This window comes from Acomys minous (genome assembly GCF_964271855.1).
Source record: "Acomys minous genome assembly, chromosome: 8".
Lineage (NCBI taxonomy): Eukaryota > Metazoa > Chordata > Mammalia > Rodentia > Muridae > Acomys > Acomys minous.
The window spans coordinates 126,111,358-126,128,703 of record NC_140489.1 but is presented as its reverse complement, the minus strand read 5'-3'; the positions used below and the strand labels follow the sequence as shown (position 1 = coordinate 126,128,703).

The 17,346-nt window shown below is 51.4% G+C and overlaps 3 protein-coding genes across 8 annotated transcripts; all 3 read right to left on the bottom strand.

Annotated features, from left to right (window-relative positions):
* Window positions 1-53: 53 nt before the first annotated feature.
* On the bottom strand, window positions 54-3,016 carry SPAG8 (sperm associated antigen 8). 2 transcript variants are annotated; one of them, XM_084791939.1, is made up of 7 exons: window positions 2,177-2,966; window positions 1,363-2,086; window positions 1,063-1,237; window positions 845-890; window positions 652-766; window positions 467-529; window positions 54-367 (listed from the first exon to the last, which is right to left on the bottom strand). In XM_084791939.1, the coding sequence occupies exons 1-7, from the start codon at window positions 2,212-2,214 to the stop codon at window positions 173-175; spliced, it is 1,356 nt and encodes a 451-aa protein (XP_084648065.1). In that variant the 5' UTR covers window positions 2,215-2,966; the 3' UTR covers window positions 54-172. The 2 variants fall into 2 exon arrangements, with proteins under 2 accessions (XP_084648065.1, XP_084648066.1); XM_084791940.1 differs by lacking the exon at window positions 1,063-1,237 and having other exon boundaries at window positions 652-776; window positions 2,177-3,016.
* A 112-nt stretch (window positions 3,017-3,128) lies between these two features.
* HINT2 (histidine triad nucleotide binding protein 2) lies at window positions 3,129-5,190 on the bottom strand. Its single transcript, XM_084791941.1, has 5 exons — window positions 5,032-5,190; window positions 3,824-3,964; window positions 3,598-3,702; window positions 3,419-3,491; window positions 3,129-3,315 (listed from the first exon to the last, which is right to left on the bottom strand). Exons 1-5 carry the CDS (start codon window positions 5,146-5,148, stop codon window positions 3,224-3,226), a joined length of 528 nt encoding a protein of 175 aa, XP_084648067.1. The 5' UTR covers window positions 5,149-5,190; the 3' UTR covers window positions 3,129-3,223.
* Window positions 5,191-8,434: 3,244 nt separating this feature from the next.
* FAM221B (family with sequence similarity 221 member B) lies at window positions 8,435-17,327 on the bottom strand. 5 transcript variants are annotated; one of them, XM_084791423.1, is made up of 8 exons: window positions 17,001-17,327; window positions 14,489-15,161; window positions 13,943-14,221; window positions 13,647-13,790; window positions 9,538-9,648; window positions 9,189-9,386; window positions 8,926-9,045; window positions 8,435-8,592 (listed from the first exon to the last, which is right to left on the bottom strand). In XM_084791423.1, exons 2-8 carry the CDS (start codon window positions 15,159-15,161, stop codon window positions 8,570-8,572), a joined length of 1,548 nt encoding a protein of 515 aa, XP_084647549.1. In that variant the 5' UTR covers window positions 17,001-17,327; the 3' UTR covers window positions 8,435-8,569. The 5 variants fall into 5 exon arrangements, with proteins under 5 accessions (XP_084647549.1, XP_084647550.1, XP_084647548.1 ...); XM_084791424.1 differs by lacking the exon at window positions 8,435-8,592 and adding an exon at window positions 8,642-8,794 and having other exon boundaries at window positions 13,943-14,089; window positions 17,001-17,138; XM_084791422.1 differs by lacking the exon at window positions 8,435-8,592 and adding an exon at window positions 8,643-8,794 and having other exon boundaries at window positions 14,489-15,200; window positions 17,001-17,125.
* Window positions 17,328-17,346: the final 19 nt, after the last annotated feature.

The window sequence follows — 17,346 nt, the reverse complement described above, 5'->3', positions numbered from 1 at the left end:
AGAAGAATAGTGGGTGCGGACACAGTGACTCACAGAATCAATCATTAGTGGCTTCCGGGTAGGAGTGCTTTATGTAAAACTCCCTTGCCAAGTACAGAGAATTAACTCCACCTCTGTAGTATAAACAACAAAAATAGACTCCAATTTCCATGTCCCCTGGCCCCTTGAACTCTTAGAGTAGAGCTGTTCTCTCTCTTCCACACCCTTGCCCTCCTCCCTGACAGGCAAGGGAAGACACTGCCCCCATTTGCTGGGGGCCACTGTCAAGTTCATAGGGCAAAGGCTGCCCCAGAGACAAGGGCACCGGTGTCGAGAAGGCGCAGTTCTTCCGGAATGGCGTGTCCAGCGTCTTGATGTTACTGACACCCTGGAAGAGTCCCAGGAGAAGGACAGATGCCACCCTTCCCCGAGCTAGAACAGAAGAGCCCCTCTCCCCCGATCCCAACACCTTGTCACCCGCACACACCGGTAGCTGTGGCGCTCGCTGTACCCAGAAGCTCTCAGGCTGTTCCTGGCGGTAATCATGAGGCTGTGAGAGGAGACATACTGAGTAACCCCTGGCCTTCGGTTCTCTCTCAAAACCTGTGGGTTTGTTGCTTTCCCACTGTTGTACACCCAGCTGTACAAGCAGGGTGGGCTGGGTTCTCTCACCTTCGTTGGGGCTGGAGGCCCTGTTAGTACCAGCTGCACTTTATAGTCATGGTGTGTTACGGACTCAGGCTCAACGAGCTTCCTTGGAGGTTCTTGTTCTGCCTGTACCTCTTTACTGCATAGCCCTGGGAGAGGTCAAGGCCAATCCCCATTTTCCTCCTCCCCTTCCCCTTCCCCATTCCCAGGCTCTCACCAGATCTGGTGGTGCAGGAGCAGCTCCAGCATGCCTTCACGCTTCCCTGTGGGAGGGCAGAAGAGGAGGGTCGTCAAGCAGCTTCAGGGAAAAGAAGGGAAGGCTTGGGGTGTGGCCTTTATAGCCACCAAGCAAGTCACAGTCCCACCAGAAAGGCCTGTCTCTTGTCTTTCTGCCCACCGGGCTCTTTCTGGCCCCCTGTCTTCCATGCTTCACACCTCGAAGTGGGTGGCAGGCTTTTCTTGGGGGCTGGTAAGAGTCTTTCTGGGTGGTGCTAGAAGGCATGGGTGATTGAAGTTGCATAGTCAGCAGCCCCTGGTGTCCGTGTCGGAAGAAGTAACTCTCAGAGCCATCTTGGAATCCTGGGAGTTGATCCAGGTGGTTGGTGGCTCTCTGTGGATCCCATGGTAAAGTGACTATGAGTTCCCTTCTAACATAGACCTTCACCACAAACTATTGGCTCCCTTAGGAAACTGAGGTCAGCTTTCAGGAAAAGAGAGCAGGCCAAACTTTCATACCTCTTCCTCCCAGTTGTAGAGGAGACATTGGCCACGTGGCAGGGTTTTACAGAGAAACCCAGGTTCCTCTTCAACCTCTGGTGGCTTATGTGGGCCCCGCGCCCCAGGTTCTGAGACTTGCAGAGCTTCCCAGGGCTGTTGGTGTGGCTCCCAGTGGCCGGGCGGAGGATTCCATATAGGGAGCAGACATGGTGCGGGGCTTCTGAACACAGAGTGGGCAGGACCAGGTGCAGAGGCGGGGACAGGTGCAGAGGCGGGGACAGGTGCAGAGGCAGGGACAGGTGCAGAGGCAGGGACAGGTGCAGAGGCAGGGACAGGTGCAGAGACAGGGACAGGTGCAGAGGCAGGGACAGGTGTAGGGGCAGGCCCAGGCCCAGAGCCCTGGCAAGGTTCAAAGCTCTGGCCAAGACCACAGCAAGGGTCAGACTCAGAGCTGTGACCAGAGCTATGGGCAGGATAAGAAGATGCAGTTGCTGGGCCTGAGGTGTTACAGGGATTCCGAGGAACGTAAGAAACATAGAGGGGCTGATATCCCAAACTCCCATGGCCCATCTGATGGGAAGCAAAGCAGGCGGCCTCGGAGAGCTCTGTGAGCCCAGGAACCCTTGTAGGTAGTACAACTGGGGCAGTTATAAACTCTAGGGCAGACCTAGGACTGTCACTGGAAGGAATGGGTTCTGAAGTGGTCTCCAGCTCTTCCGAGCTGGGCTGTACATCTAAAGATCTGAAAGAAACGGATACATCAAAGCTGTCAAAATCGCTTCAAAGTTAGTTCGTAGACCTTCCTTGTTCTCTCATACCCACGGGCGCTTACTGGGATTGAGAGTCCTCCGTAGACTTGGAGGTCTCCATTTTCGGACTCCACCTCCTAGGTTGCCATAGAGACGGCAAACAACTCCAGGAGACTGCGCACAAGAGCTCGACGGACCCGGCTGTAGCCGGTAGGAGGAGATAAACAAACGCTCTCCAGGGGCGGAAGTCTTGGACTCGGTGCTCTTCAATAGTCCCGGCTCCGTTCGGCTTCACCTGGGCTTTAAAGGTTCCACTAGTCTGGACTCTCGCCCCCACGCCCAACTTGATTGTAGTGACTAAAGTGACTTATGGGGGCGGGGATGCATCGGAGACAAGAACAGGATGGGCATCAATATGAACTCCCGTTTGTTTGGTTCATTTCCTAAGTTGGGGGAGCAAAGCGCTTTTCCCCCCTTCCTTTTTTTAACAGTTTAGGGATGAAAAATATATGAAATAGGATCTGATAATGCAGCTCAGTGGTAGTAGTGTTTGCCCAGCATGCCCAACTGGGGTCCTGGGTTCGATCCTCCTCAGAGATACAGATAACTGCAAAGTGGAAGGGAATATGGTACAGTACACACGTCTCTGTGTAGTCATTAGGGCAAATTTCTACTGTTATTATTATTATTTCCCCTAGAAGCCAGACCTAGAATGGACCATTAGACACTAGCAGATCTGTGCTATACGTTCTTTTAACCACTGAGCTGGGTTTTTTTGTTTTTGTTTTTGTTTTTGGAGACAGGGTTTCTGTGTAGCCTTGGCTGTCCTGCACTTGCTTTGTAGACCAGGCCAGCCTCGAACTCAGTGATCTGCCTGCCTCTGCCTCCCAAGTGTTGGGATTAAAGGCCACCACTCCAGCCACTGACTGGGTCTTATTCTGACCATGGCTAAGAAAGTTCATAGCCTTGGATCCATTTTCTTTTTTCACCTTTGTGGTATAAATTTGTCACATATTTAAGACAAAGATGCAATAGTGGGGGAGAATAGATTTTATTAACACCACAGGATTCCTTTTCCAACTCTCTCCACCCAAGCATCCAGGTCTGTGGTCCTTGGGCAGCTGGCAGGGTTAGCCAGGTGGCCACTGCAGCTGTCGGCCTCCAAGCACGTGAATATGAAGGTGATACACGGACTGCGCGCCCATCTTCCCATCGTTGACCACTGAAACAGAGCTTGAGGTTAGGGATCATGACCACGGGAGAGGCCAAAGAATAGAGATTGTGTCGAGAAACCGGGACTCTCGTGGAAAAAAAAAATCACTCACCAAGCCGATACCCGTCTTTTAGACCCTCAGCCTTTGCTATCTTCTTGGCCACAAGAAGTAAGTGTCCTAGAAGCTACCGGGAAAAGGGGAGGGACAGAGGTGACCAACTCCATCAGAGTCAAACCTTTAGCTTAATCCAGGGCTCCTCCCAGACAGGGCCCTGTCCCCGGTCTCCCTACCTGCTGGTCTTCTTCTTCAGCCTGGCTAATTCGAGGAATGGGTTTCTTAGGAATGACCAGAAAGTGCACAGGAGCCTGAGGCGCCACATCCCGGAACACTAGGCACTGGGGAGGGGGGTGGGCAGCGACAGGTGAGAGATCACTGTTACTTCATCAGGCCCAATGGCACCTATGAAATTCTCAAGAGGGTTGGTCCCTAACCGGGGGGGTGGGGGGGGGCCCTCACCTGCTGATCTTCATACAGAATGTCAGCTGGAAGGCTCCGGTCCAAGATCCGGGAAAAGATGGTTGGTGCAGCTCCTCCAGGAGCTGCTGTCTGGGCCTTGGCCACTTCACTCCCATCGGTCACACCTGCGTTTCCTCGAGCCTGAAGGTGGGGCGTGTGAATCCAAAGGAGAGAGCTGGCAGTGATTTCCCCTCGCACTTAGTTGGCGCTGGGCTCCCGAGAGCATCACTAATCTCCTTCCTTCTTCTAAGAACTCATTAGTGGTTCCACTCAAGGGAAAAGTTCCCGAATCTCAAGGCCTGAGCAGCAACGTGTGCGCCAGATGACGGTGGGCCCGGTTACAGAACACGCAGTAATTACTGTGTAGGACTTAGGAGTGCAATTGATGCCTGTAAATGTGCCTAAGAAATCTAGTGCTGTGCATGTAAAAAGGACCCAGAACAGCAGTTGCAAGACTTGTCTCTTCCTAGGTGTGGAGTTGCAGGCCCTAGGATGGGGAGGCAGTGTGGGCTGCATAAGACACTGTCCCCAAAAGCAAACAAAACAACGTTGGGGTCTGAGTTCCTATGCTACCCTTGAATACCCCCTCTGACCGCTTCGAAGAGTGATGGAAATCCTGTCCTAAGAGGGCGTGAAGCTCTTTACTATGTTCCCGCTTATTTCTACTGTGCGTTCTCCGATCTTTAGGCTTTGTTGCTTGAGTTTAGGTTTTTAATATATTTGTCCTATCGGACACTTGGCTGATCTCTCATTTGGGTGTCAAACTTGATATCTGGGTTACGTAAGAGTCCAGCTAAGTGAACTCGATAGGAGGTAGGAATATTCCAGTTTCCCACCGATTCAGGGAAGGCCAGAGTGAGCGCGTTACACTGAGGGGAAACAGTGGGCTAAATTAAATCGCTGCCGCAAAGTGTGGAAGACGAAAAAGCAAAAACTGGTGCACATTAGGGGCCTGAGGTCCGAGGAGGCCAGCCGGCTAGCTCCCAGAAAGGAGAACTCAATTCCTGCAAGCGTGCACGGCAGAGGTAGCCTGGAGCAGGCGCCCAGCCAGCAGCACCCGTTCCGTCCCAACTGGTACGCTGCAGAGAAAGTCCCTGAATCTGACCCTTGGGAGAGGCAGTGGCTCCGTGGGGATGCGCGGCACGCGTGCCGACCCCGGGATGCACCGGTGCCTGCAAGACCCCCTCGCCCCTCCGGCTGCGTCTCACCTGCGCCCCCCGGAGCCCCGCGGCTGCCAGGGTTCTGCGCGCACCGCGCAAACCCAGTGCCAGCAGCACTGCAGCAGCCATCTTCCCGGAGCCTGCCGCGTGCAGCCACAGCGCCATTGGCCCCGTGCGGCTGCGGGGCGGACCCCGCGGTGCATCTCATTGGATCCCTACGCAGTTTCGTTTTGAGGTTCTTTCCCATTCCATTGGAAGGACTGAACCTCGGGGGGGTGGGATCTTTTCCTAATGGGCTCAGGTTTACCACCTAGACCTAGCTTAGGTTGTGGTTCCTGAGTGGGTGGGACCTTACTCGTGCTCGGCTAGTCCCTTTTAGCTCTGGCCCCTAATGGTGGGAGGAAGAGGGGAGGGGAGCCTCGACACCTGCCGCACAAAGGGCTAAATGTAGTGCAGCCCCTTCTCGGCGTTGGCCAAGGACATTCGGCGCTTATTGGTTCCAGAAGTCATGTGGGCGGGACTAAAGGTGAACTGGGAGCCAGGTCTTTTTTAATTTGTAGAGTAGGTACCTGGTCTCATCAAGTCCAGCTCTTTGACCACTTCAAATATGCGAGATATATTGTATGGGAAAAAAAATTTTTTTAACTTAAGGTCAGTTTCTTTATGTTCGTGCTCCCGCCTACATCGATATCACGCAGTTTTTCCGGCATATTTTTTTTTTCTCAAACTGGTGAGGATTGGAGCATCCTATGCATGCTGTACATTTTTTTTTCTACTTCATAAGTGGCGTGTGGTGCCGTTAGCTCTGTGGCAAGCATCTTCAGCGAGCCAGTTCTGCTTGTAGACATACCATTTTTTTCCCCACAAAAATTATGTGTGTGTGCCTGTGGGTTGTGTGCCTATGTGTACAGGTGCCCATGGGACGCTATAAGGTGCCCTAGAACTGGAGGTTACAGGCTTTTGGGAGCCACCTGATATGATTACCGACAGCTGAGTCCCAGTGCTCTCCAAGTGCAGTATGTGCCCTTAAATGCTTAGCCATCTCTCCCGCCCCTAAGGGTTTATATGTATATGTGTGGGTTTATGTGCAAGTCCATGTGAGTGCCTGTGGAGGCCAGCGAGGGTGTTGGCGATTCCTAGCTGGAGTGAGCCGCCAGATGTGAACCAAGCGTCAGTCTGCTACAAGACAGCCAACGCTCAAGCACTGAACCATCTCCCCATCTCTGTATCTTGAAACAAGAAACACGAGATTCCACTTGAGAGACAGAGGCAGGAGGGCTACTCACGAGTTCCAGGCTGGTCTGGTCTACATAGCAAGACTAGGACTCAAAAATCATTAGCATCCCCTCTCCTGCCCCCAATACTTACCACTTGGTGAGTTCTAGTCTGGCACAGTAATGTAAGTTACTATTGTACCTCTAGAGACTGTTTTGTTTTGTTTTTGCATGAGGCCTGATGTATAAATGCTGTATAAATGTTTTTTTTTAATTTGGTGTTTCACTGTTCTGCTTTTTATATATAGAAATAGATGGTGTTTATTATTCTCTTGTGTTTACATACTGTGACCCCAGTGACCTAATCATAGTAACTCTTCTATCAACTCTTCTATTAACTGAATTAGTTTTATATGATCACCACAGTTCATACAACCAATGTTGAGAACCTTCTGGAATTAGCATGCTCTGTTTTACATAAATATTATTGTTAGAAAGCCCTGTCTTCTTTGGAGGGTTGATATGTGGTATGATTTTTGCCCTGGGGTCTTAGCAATCTGGGCTACATCCCTTCCTCTGCAAAGACAGATGACCTTTCTAAATATGAGAAATGTAGGCTCACTTTGCCCCTGAGCCTTAGATGTGAGACTTAAAGGTACGAGGCAGGGGGATCTGGGATGGGAGGAAAGGTGGGAATCCAGTAAGTGCCAAGCTTTGAAGCCAGGTATTTCTTTGGGTTTCTGTGGAAAGCAGGGAACACAGGTTATTTCTGTTATAGACCTAGCAACTGAAGCCCAAGGAGGCAACCTAGCATGACAAAGCTCACCAGTGTCTGACTGTCCTACGGCCCTAAAATCACCTATGGAGTTCTGTCACCCCCCAGACATTCATAATTTTGACCCTGACTCAAACCTGACCCTGACCTGGACTCCTTATCCCAACACCTGCCATCACCTGCAGCTGCTCCCTGAAATCTGCGTGCTCTGCAGGCCCTGCACGGCAGCACATGCCAACACACCTGCTTCTGGAGCTCACTAGAGCTCTCGTGTTCCTTTTTTTGGCTCCCGTCATCCAGCAGTTGTTTCCTGACATCACTTCTCATTTGTGACACCTGCTCCCCTCACTTCTTCAGGCCCATTTTTTCTTTTTTTCTTTAATTATTTATTCAGTATTCTGCCTGAATGTCAGAAGAGGACCAGATCTCATGTATAGATGGCTGTGAGCCACCATGTGGTTGCCGGGAATTGAACTCAGGACCTTTGGGAGAACAGCCAGTGCTCTTAACCCCTGAGCCATCTCTCCAGCCCCCAGGCCCATTTCTTTAGCTGCCTTTTCCTCACTGTCCCGACACCATCCCATCAGCATCCACCAGCCTAGCTATTTTCCTCTCACGCTCACCTCCAACCATGCCAGATCCTCTATGCTTGCTCCACGCTTTGCTCCCATTCCCTACGCCAGTCTTCCCCGGTGTCTCCTGCTCTCCACTAACCCCTTCCTTGCATCACAGGGAATATAGATGTCACCAGAGGGGACCTTCTAGGAGTTCCTACTCCACACAGCTCACACCTCCTCCTCTGAAATGAAGTTTCTCCTCACCAGAGGAAACACCTTCACCTCTGCCTTGACCTCATCCTCTTTCCTCCACATTGGAGATCTCGTCTGACCAAACATTCCTTTCTTCTGCATCCTTGGAGATCTTTTTGTATATGGATGCCCCCTACCCCTCACCTTTTTTGTTTTGTTTTGTTTTGGTTTTGGTTTTTCAAGACAGGGTTTCTTTGTGTAGTCTTTCTTGGCTGTCCTGGACTTCTGGACTTGCTTTGTAGACAAGGTTGGCCTGGAACTCACAAAGATCTGCCTGCCTCTGCCTCCCTGAGTGCTGGAATTACAGACGTGTGCCACCACACCTGCCCCCCCCCCCCGCCCTTTTCCTTTAAAAAAAGCTGCTTCTTTGATCTACAGCCCACTTTGGATACTGGCTGATTTCTTACCTCTCCTTCTTACCCAACCTTGAAAAAACTCCTTCAAATGAATGGATTTTTGCTCTTTGCCCCCCACCAAGGTGGTGTGAAACCACACTGCTCAAAGTCTCCAGAGCCCTACTGGTTGCAGTGTCTTTGCCAACGGAACCCCGCTACATCAGAAACCACCACCTATTCTATTGCTCAAACTCTCCCTTTGGCTTTCAGGGCCAGGAGAGCTCGAATGTGACACGGTAGAGGAAGATGATGGCTGCTTGGTGCTGCCTCTTGCCTGGAGTCTGAGCTGACGGCAAATTGAGTCTTAACGCTACCTGCCCCATATAGAGCCGGGTCAGGTTCTATTGGCTTTCACTTTATTGTTGATCTTGGCCAGGCTCAGAAGAGCCTGTGTCAGTTGTTGGCAGTGTCTGTCCCTGGAAAAGGGAAGAAGAGAGGCGAAGGGGTCAGGTATGGGGGTCAGACATGGGGGTCAGGTCGAAGGCTGCTTGGGCCAGGGATCTAGAGTGGGAATTGGGGTGGCCAGAGACACCTGCCTCTGGAGGGCCCCAAGGTCAGAGTTGGTGAGGATGGCATCTCAGAGGGCAAGCATCTCTGCAAAAGGCACATAGTCTGCTCCTGGGGATGGAAAGTAGTGCAGGCATGGGATGCGGCGGGGTGGGCTGGGGATGGGGCAGAGGGTGGAGTGCCTTTCTGCCCAGCCTTCTGCTTACAGACGCTGGCATGGTCCCGCCCCTGCTGTCCCTTACCGTAAGGTCTCCCTCCTCTTCGCCTGGTTTCTTTGGTTTCAAAGAAAGTCTCGTGCTCCTCCCAGCGCCGGTCACAGGCCGAGCAGAGGAAATTAGACTCAAAACAGTTGCAAGCACAGCCTAGAAGAGCACCCGAGAAGAACGGAAGGCATCACAGCATCCTCACAAGCTGACTCACTCTCACCTCATCCGTAACCTCAAGCCCGCCGGGCACCTCATATCCCCTTCTCCCCACCCAAACGCCCTTTTGCACCAGAAGTTACCTCGGTGCCTGCAGGGATGCGCTCCAGTGGCTGCGTGTTCTTCATGAGTATGTTTGCAGCGACACTGGGCTCTCCAGGCCTTGGGGTCAAAGGTGGCCCGTCTTTTAAGCCAGAACTCACCCACCTCCTCCGGGCGTGATGGGATGAAACAGAACATGAGGCACCTGCACTGGCTCACACTGCAGGGCACCGACAAATCTGGGAGGATGGAGATGGTGGCACATGGGAGCAGCACTCGGAAGGGCCCGAATTTCTACACTCTCGGTTCATCTCCCCCTCTCCCACCAAGACCTGACAGAATCCAGTAGCCCTTCTATATCTGACAAGAGTCTGGTAACTCCTTTCCTACCTGAGATGATCTGGTGTTCTTTCAGCAAATGTCCACAAAAGCACTTGGACTCATCTCCAATACGGAAACAGTCCCATAAGTAGTGGGGGCAGCGCCAGCCAATGTAGAGGCCTGCACATGAAGGGATTAATAAGCGTGAATAATAGCCAGGCGGTGGTGGCACACGCCTTTAGTCCCAGCACTTGGGAGGCAGAGGCAAGCGGATCGCTGTGAGTTCGAGGCTAGACTGCTCTACAAAGCGAATCAAGGACAGCCAAGGCTACAGAGAAACCCTGTCCAACCCGCTCCCCCCCCCCAAAAAAAACCCTAAACTTCCTACAAGTGTTCTGGTGGGTCCTCTGGAGTGGGGTAAGTCATCACCATACTCTGCTGTTCCTGTCTCCCACTGGGGAGCCCTCACTTCTGGCTCTCAAGACTGTTTGTCTTTAAATTTTTTATTTTATTTTTATTTTTTATTATTATCTCAACGTTCCATCGGTTTCCTTGCCATCCGAGGATCTGCTCCACGCCTGCCAGCCTATCAGAGAACTGAAGGCACTCTTCAGTTTTGGAGCAGGGAGATTGCAGATAACACTGAAGATGAACATGAGGCCCCTGTGACTGGAGGGTTTCTTACCTCCTCCCTGGACCGCGCAAGAGTCCGACCTTTCTGGAGTGTTTATGCTGAGCAAGAGGGAAGCTACCGGGCAAAGAGGACAGTAGGTGATGGGGAGAGGTCCCCGAGGAGAACTGTTAGTGACAGACCCCAGAGAAAAGGGAGGGAGTTGGACAGACCTGGTATCAAGTGGTGAGAGAAAGCCTGCCTCCTCACTCTGCAGGTTGGCATCTCTGCAATGTCTCCTGAGCTCGGGTGTTATGTAGCTAATGCCCTCTGTGATCCTGAGAAGGCTGATTGATGACTCTCCTGAGGTCAGGAGAAAGGGGCAGGCCAGGGCTGAGGCATGGGGAGGAAAGTGGGGCCTAGGATCCGCGAATGCAGCCACTGGCAGGTAGCTAGCTACATGATCCCCGTTTTTTTAGCAGTGGGGTCTGGAAGAACTCAGCTCCTGGCAAGGGCAGGGCTAGGAGAGGCGACAAATGAACAGCGCCTCCTGCTTCTCCATGAGGGCAGAGTCTATCTCAACTTTACTTCAGATCTTGCCTGAACCCCCTCCCCCCAACTGCCCTCAGGGGGCGGGAACCTGAGGCTGTCGGGCTCTGCCTGTTATATAAGATCTCAAGGACAGTGTCACCTCTTCTAAAAGTTGTCCCCAGATTCCCCACAAGAGAAGGGTCCGTATTTTCATCTCTGTCGCAAATCCAGCCATGAGAGAGATGCCAGAGAGGCTGGACTGCCTGACTGAGTGAAGGAATAAATTCCTTCAGCGGCACAATCCACCATTCTGTGCCTCAGCCCAGGCATTTTTATCTTACCCATAGTTTCTAAGGTTCTAAGAACCTGTTCAGGTGTGGCTTTCTTTGGCTTGGCTGCTTCTGGACTGATACAGTCTGCAGTGCCAGGCCCCTGCCGTACGCAGAACGATTGGCTGAGAACACCCGGAGAAGGCAGGGTCACAATGGGTGCGTGGGAGCCAGCACTCTGCTGGAGGAATTCTGAACTCTACAAAGGCTAAGCTGTGGCGGAGCAGGTGAGTCAAGGAGTCCACCTGAAGATCAAAGCTTGGCCAGTCTAAGCGTGGACGCGGGAATCGGTATCTAGCGTTCAGAGGAAGAGTTTGAATAAAGAGGCTGGAAAGAATTCCCTCAGATTCTGTTCTGCTCTTCTCTACTCTCCTTAATGCCCTTACAAGTGGAGGAAGCTGGAATCTGGCTCTGGATTCCACCCTCTGATTCCAGACTCTCTTCCTGTTAGATGTGGACTAGGCAGGCAGAAGAGACAGTATTTTGGCCTCCGTTCTGCCTCTGCACGCTGTAGCTTGTTTATCGATCGGCTCCTGACTCCTCCGAGGTTTCCACACGGCATACAGCTGTCTTTTACATGAGGGAAGCCTCCATCCTAACCCTCTCCTGGACTTCAGACCCATGGGGACATCTGCCGATCACATTCGTACCTACATGTTCTATTAAGCACTTACCTTAGTTTTCATCTCAAAACCTGTTACCCAGCTTTTGCCCTCAGCTCAGCAGGGTTGTGTGCGCCCTGCATCTATCTGCTCTGTTTTATTCATTCAACCAGACACTTAAGCCAAGTGTCACTCCAGGTATTTAATTTTTTTTTTTGAGACAGCTGTTCTCTGTGTAACTGCCCTGGCTGTCCTGGAATTCTCTTTGTAGACCAGGCTGGCCTCGAACTCTCCGAGATTTGCCTGCCTTTGCCTTCCTGCTGCTCGGGAATAAAGGTGTGTGCCACCACATCCTGCTATTTAACATTTCTCAACTTGTTCTACACATCCAATGACCCAACAGTGTCTTGTGAACCTCTCCACTTGTCTCTACCTTCACGCAGCCACAACTTTTTAAAAATTATTATTATTGGTTTTTTGAGACAGGGTTTCTCTGTGTAGTCTTGGCTATCCTGGACTCCCTTTGTAGACCAGGCTGGCCTTGAACTCAGGTCGATCCGCCTGCCTCTGCCTCCTGAGTGCTGGGATTAAAGGCACTGGGATTAAAGTGCTGCCACCACACCCAGCAGCAACAACTTCTTAATTACTACTAGTGTCTCAGTGTAGTGGTCCCGTGTCCAGCCTTGCCTTCTCTAGTCTGCTCTACTGCCAGGGGTGATCATTTAAAAGCACAACTTATGCTGTTTGTTGCCTTCTTTTAAATGTCTTGGTGATTCTCAGGTGCCCTTGGGATACAACAGTGACTCTTCACATTGGCACAAAAATGCCTGCGCACGCAGCTGTGTCTCCAGAGTGGAGCCAATGCTCCCACCAACACCCTTGCACTAGACAAAACACTATAGTTTTCTAGGACTCCTTGTCTTCTTATATCTCTTTTATTTACTTAAACTTTTATTTTGGAAAGCTCTTTTTTTTACTATGCAGTCCAGGCCGACCTGGAACTCATCATCTAAACTGTGATGGCCTCAAACTTGTCATCTTCCTGCCTCAGCCTTCCAAGTGCTGGGGTCGTAGTTATGCCCCGGCACACCCAGTTTGACTCTCTCTCCTTACCCTCTTACAGGTAATTAGCTTCCGCAGTCTTTCCTTCCTGTGCTTATTAGTAGTCTAGCACCCAAAATTGGTGCCTCTTTCCTCTGTTTCTTCAGGATTCTGAGCAGAGCAATTTGTTAGCCTAAACTATACCTGGAGTGCAAATGATCCAAATACATGCAACGCCCCCACCATGTAAAACCAGCTGTGTGTGGGGGCACACACATGCAACCCCAGCACCATGTGTAACCAGCGGTGTGGGGGGCACATGCATGTAACACCGGCACCATGTATAACCAGCGGTGATGGTGGGGGCACATGCATGTAACACCGGCACCATGTATAACCAGCGGTATGGGGGGCACACCATATAACCCCAGCACCATGTGTAACCAGTGGTGGGGGAGGGCACACACATGTAACCCCAGCACTCAGGAGGCAGAAGTAGGATCAGAAGTTCAAGGTTAGTCTTAAAGGCCACTGTTGACTACATAGGAAGTTTGAGGCTAGCCTGGGCTACATGAGGCCTTGTCTCAAGAGTGGGTTAGGGTGGGTATACTAATTATGAGCTGGGACTCGAACTTAACAGGGTTATAAGATATATCAGGACCTTCAGGGGTTTTGTGTACTCAGATGGTCATTAATCTGCCATGCAGAAGTGATAGTCCTCACTGGAGTAAAAGGATTGAAATCTTTTGTCATATTCATATGAGAACAAGGTTCTTAGAGACTGTCCAAGGTCCTGGGGTCACCTCTGCCTTAGGGTTGTTCTGGTGTAGACTATCTGGGTCCTATATCTGGGGCTGGCCCCCAAATCTGTTGGTGCTTTAGCACATCTATCTATCTATCGCGACTTGGACTTCATATGAAATCTCCACTTTCTCCTCAGGCCGCCCCCACAGGGTCCCCTTCCAGATTCCAGGCAGGTGGCGCGGCCATTTCCACACTGAAGGGGCGGGTTCCCAAATCGGTTGGGTTGGAAGCCGCCTCCTCTGGAAGGCCACCTGGGCTCACCTGTCTGGATGACCTGCAGGGCTGAGTCCTTCTCCCACTGGAAAAGATTGTTCACCTGAGCACCAAATTGCTCTCTGTGCATTGTCTTAGCCACCTCCACCAGCTCCTCCCGCTTATCAGGGACCACTGGGCGGCTTCTATAACCTGGGAAGGGAGGGGCTGAGTAACCAGAGAGGAGTGGAAGGGCCTTAAAACTGAGAGGAGCCATGTGCAAGAATAGGCCAGGCCCCCACTTCTGGGTAAGCCCAGGACAATGCCAAAGTCACAGGAATAGGGGGAAAGGCAGCGACAATTACCATTAACTCTCTTCTCCTTCTTCTTGGCCACACTAGGCTCAGGCGTGGCTGCGTGGGCAGTGACATGACTGCTATCCACCACCGGCTCATCTTTCCCTGCTTCCTCTTGGTTGGCAGATGTGTCCTCCTCGGTCTGGGTTGAAGGTCCTGAAAGGGAGTGCTTTGGAAAGTGCTCAGACTCGGGGACCTGGGTCTGTGGGATTTGCTCAGAAGAAAGCTTTTGGGGAGGAGATTCCAGGCTGTTGGTTGTCGGCGAGAGCTGAAGAGAGTTTTTGGGAGCTGTAGAGACAAGAGCCTCATTTGTAGGCTACTGCAAAGGGATCTCCATGATGGCTTTTTCTAGAGAGGCCACAGACTGGAAAGACTTTGAAAGGCTTTCAGAGTCTTGGGCCTTTAAGGACCACTGGGCAGTTTGTATAACCTGGGAAGAGAGGGGCTGAGTTAACTGAGAGGAGCCATGTGCAAGAGTAGGCCAGTCCTCTACTTCTGGGTAAGCCCAGGACAGTGCCAAAGTTACAAGATAGGGGGAAAGGCAGCGACAATTACCATTAACTCTCTTCTCCTTCTTCTTGGCCACACTAGGCTCAGGCGTGGCTGCGTGGGCAGTGACATGACTGCTATCCACCACCGGCTCATCTTTCCCTGCTTCCTCTTGGTTGGCAGATGTGTCCTCCTCGGTCTGGGTTGAAGGTCCTGAAAGGGAGTGCTTTGGAAAGTGCTCAGACTCGGGGACCTGGGTCTGTGGGATTTGCTCAGAAGAAAGCTTTTGGGGAGGAGATTCCAGGCTTTTGGTTGTTGGCGAGAGCTGAAGAGAGTTTTCAGGAACTTGAGAGACAGGAGTCTCATATGCAGGCTCTTCCAAAGAGATCTCGGTGACGGCGTTTTCTAGAGAGAGCACAGACTGGGGAGACTTTGAAAGGTTTTCATAGCCTTGGGCCGATAAAGAAACTGGGGATTGTGTGGAAGGAAGCTTATCGCCATGGGACTCTAAAGGAGTTTCAGAGACAGAAGGCTCCTCGAGGTCCTCAGAGCTCTCCACCTCACGATTCGGGGAAGCAGATGTTTCAAAAAAGGCTTCAGAGGCAGGAGGCTGTAAAGACGTCTGCAAGCTGGGAGTTTCAGGCTCCTGCTCTTCTCCAGCGGAGGGCCTCTTTAAGGAGGGGTGTTCCTTTGCGTCTGCGGTGGTCTGAGGACTCTCTGTGGTCTCATTTGCTTCCATCTAGTGGTAGAGTCGGGTATAGGCTTCATCAGGCAGAGGCTGCAGGGCCCCAGGGTTCCCAGATGTTAACAATTATTAGTGGTCCCCAAGACATTAGAAGGAAGAAAGAGGTCTGAGTGTCAGGGTGCAATGCCAGGAGGGTCTCTCATGTACCCCAACACGGCATACTACCGTAGGTTGGCAGGGAGCTGGGATTTAAAGATGGAGAGACAGAAGGTGGTTCAGAACCCCATCAGCGGATGGTAGCAGAGGACCAGGCCCTCAGTCCTCCACACAGGGAGCCAGTCCAAGTGCAGAGAGTATGGGGCTCTTAGCTTAGGACCCTGGAATTGTAGCTATGGAGTTGCCAGAGTCTGAGCATGAAGCCAGAGTTGGGGTTGGCTGCCACGAGCGCAGGACGCAGTGCACACAGCGGGTCTCTGCTTTTATCCATGGACCAGATGCCTCCTCCCTTGATCTCAATCCTGTGCAAGGCTTCAACTACTTCCAGCTACATTCTGTGTGCACACATGTTCCTCCCACCTCTACCCCCTTCTGTTTCTTTTGAGGCAAGGTCTTACTATATAGTCCAGGCTGGTCTGAACTTAGAGGACACTCCTTTCTTAGCCTCTTGATAGCATTATAAAGGCGCATCACCATGCCTGGCTACCTCTGACCAGCACCATGCTTGCTACACACTGGGACCAGGCGAGCTTGGGAGAGACAATGTAACACACAGGGACAATACAAAGGCATGGTGGCTTATTTCCAGGATGCTGTGAAAAGGGAGGCTGCCAAATTTACCATAGGAAGAGAGATCCAAGAGAGCAGCTGTCATTCCCCTTTCAGCAAGATCTTTTGAACACACAAAACATTCTGACTCAGCCTAAAGGGTTACATCCAAGTTTTCTTGGTCCTGACTTGCAAGGTCTGTTGTCACCACCCTGGACCCTCTTCAGGTGCTAAGGATTGAACAAAGGGCCTTCGTATGCTGGCAAGTGCTCTATCACGGAGCTACAACCTCAACCTCTGTTCTGTTCTGTTTTGTTTCTTTTTTTTCCTTTTGTTTTGTTTGCTTGTTTGTTTGAGACAGGGTCTCACTATATAGCCCTGGCTGGTCTAGAATTTGCTGTGTAGCCCATTGTGGCTTTGAATTGGCCAACAGTTCCCTTTTTTCTGCCTCCCTCCTGCGTACTGGGATTACAGGCCAGTACCACCATTTGGGCTTCCAGAACAGACTCTGTAACCTGTAAGTTCATCATCATTTGTAAGTGCTACTTGAGGAATCTTGCGTTTCACTGCTCTGCCGTTCTCTCATGCTTCAGAGACAGAAGCAGACATCTCTAGACACTGCATCTTAAGTTAAGCTCATTAGAGCAATCTGGAAGCAGAGGACCTGAGCCTAATTCCCGACACCCTCGTGACGGCTCACAGTGGTCTGTAACTCCAGTCCCCAGGGATCTGATGCTCTCGCCTGGCCTCTGCAAGCAGTGTACATAAGTGGTGTACAGATGCACATGCAGGCAAAAACACCCATACACATCAATTAAAATTAAAGGTAAAAAAAAAAAAAAAACAAAGTAATTCCACTGGAGCCCTTCTGAAGGGCAAATTAGGACAGGGGCAGAGGTATAATGAAAAGAAAATGGTTTTGGTTTTTTGGTTTTTCGAGACAGGGTTTTTCTGTGTAGCCTTGGCTGTCCTGGACTCACTCTGTAGACCAGGCTGGCCTCGAACTTAGAGAGGGGATAAGGATGAAAAGTAAAGAATGAGTGGGGGAGGGGCAGAAGGCGTCAGGAGACAGAATGGAGTAAAAGGTTGGAGTGGAGGGCTTAGGCTCGCTGGTTGCAAGACCTTTACCTGGGTTGGAGAGGGGAGCGTTGGTCCTGACTGAGGGAATGGTTTTGCTGTTGATGAGCCGGGCTGTAGGTGCTAACTGAGAGGCCTTGTTGTGGTTTGTTTGGGGAGACTTGGGCATCTGCAGACCTTCGCAAAGGCACTCTAGCCCGAGTTGAGGAAGGGAAGTAAGGGGGAAGGGACAAGAGAGGTTTGGGGCCCGCTGAAGGATGCGCTTGAGAAACCTAGGCTGGAGCAGGGGAGTGGGCGAGCGGGCATCGGTCACCAGGGCAGCCGGAATGTCCAGTGGTCTCCAGGGCAACAGAAGTCTTTTGGTCATCTTCTGCGTGAGTTTTCCTGAGGGGGTTGC

Bases quoted from the DNA above. Each gene is read 5' to 3' on its own strand.
- SPAG8 (XM_084791939.1), bottom strand. From the start codon at position 2,214: ATGGAGACCTCCAAGTCTACGGAGGACTCTCAATCCCA. The intron at 1,238-1,362 runs GTATGAAAGTTT...TGGGATCCACAG, and splicing joins TCTACAACTGGGAGGAAGAG to AGAGCCACCAACCACCTGGA. The intron at 530-651 runs GTGAGAGAACCC...CTCCTCTCACAG, and splicing joins GGCCTCCAGCCCCAACGAAG to CCTCATGATTACCGCCAGGA.
- HINT2 (XM_084791941.1), bottom strand. From the start codon at position 5,148: ATGGCGCTGTGGCTGCACGCGGCAGGCTCCGGGAAGATGGCTGCTGCA. The intron at 3,703-3,823 runs GTGAGGGCCCCC...CCCCCTCCCCAG, and splicing joins TTCTGTATGAAGATCAGCAG to TGCCTAGTGTTCCGGGATGT. The intron at 3,316-3,418 runs GTGAGTGATTTT...GCTCTGTTTCAG, and splicing joins AAAAGACGGGTATCGGCTTG to TGGTCAACGATGGGAAGATG.
- FAM221B (XM_084791421.1), bottom strand. From the start codon at position 15,161: ATGGAAGCAAATGAGACCACAGAGAGTCCTCAGACCACCGCAGACGCA. The intron at 14,222-14,488 runs GTAATTGTCGCT...TTGTCTCTACAG, and splicing joins GAAGGAGAAGAGAGTTAATG to CTCCCAAAAACTCTCTTCAG. The intron at 9,046-9,188 runs GTAACTTCTGGT...GTGCTCTTCTAG, and splicing joins GCATCCCTGCAGGCACCGAG to GCTGTGCTTGCAACTGTTTT.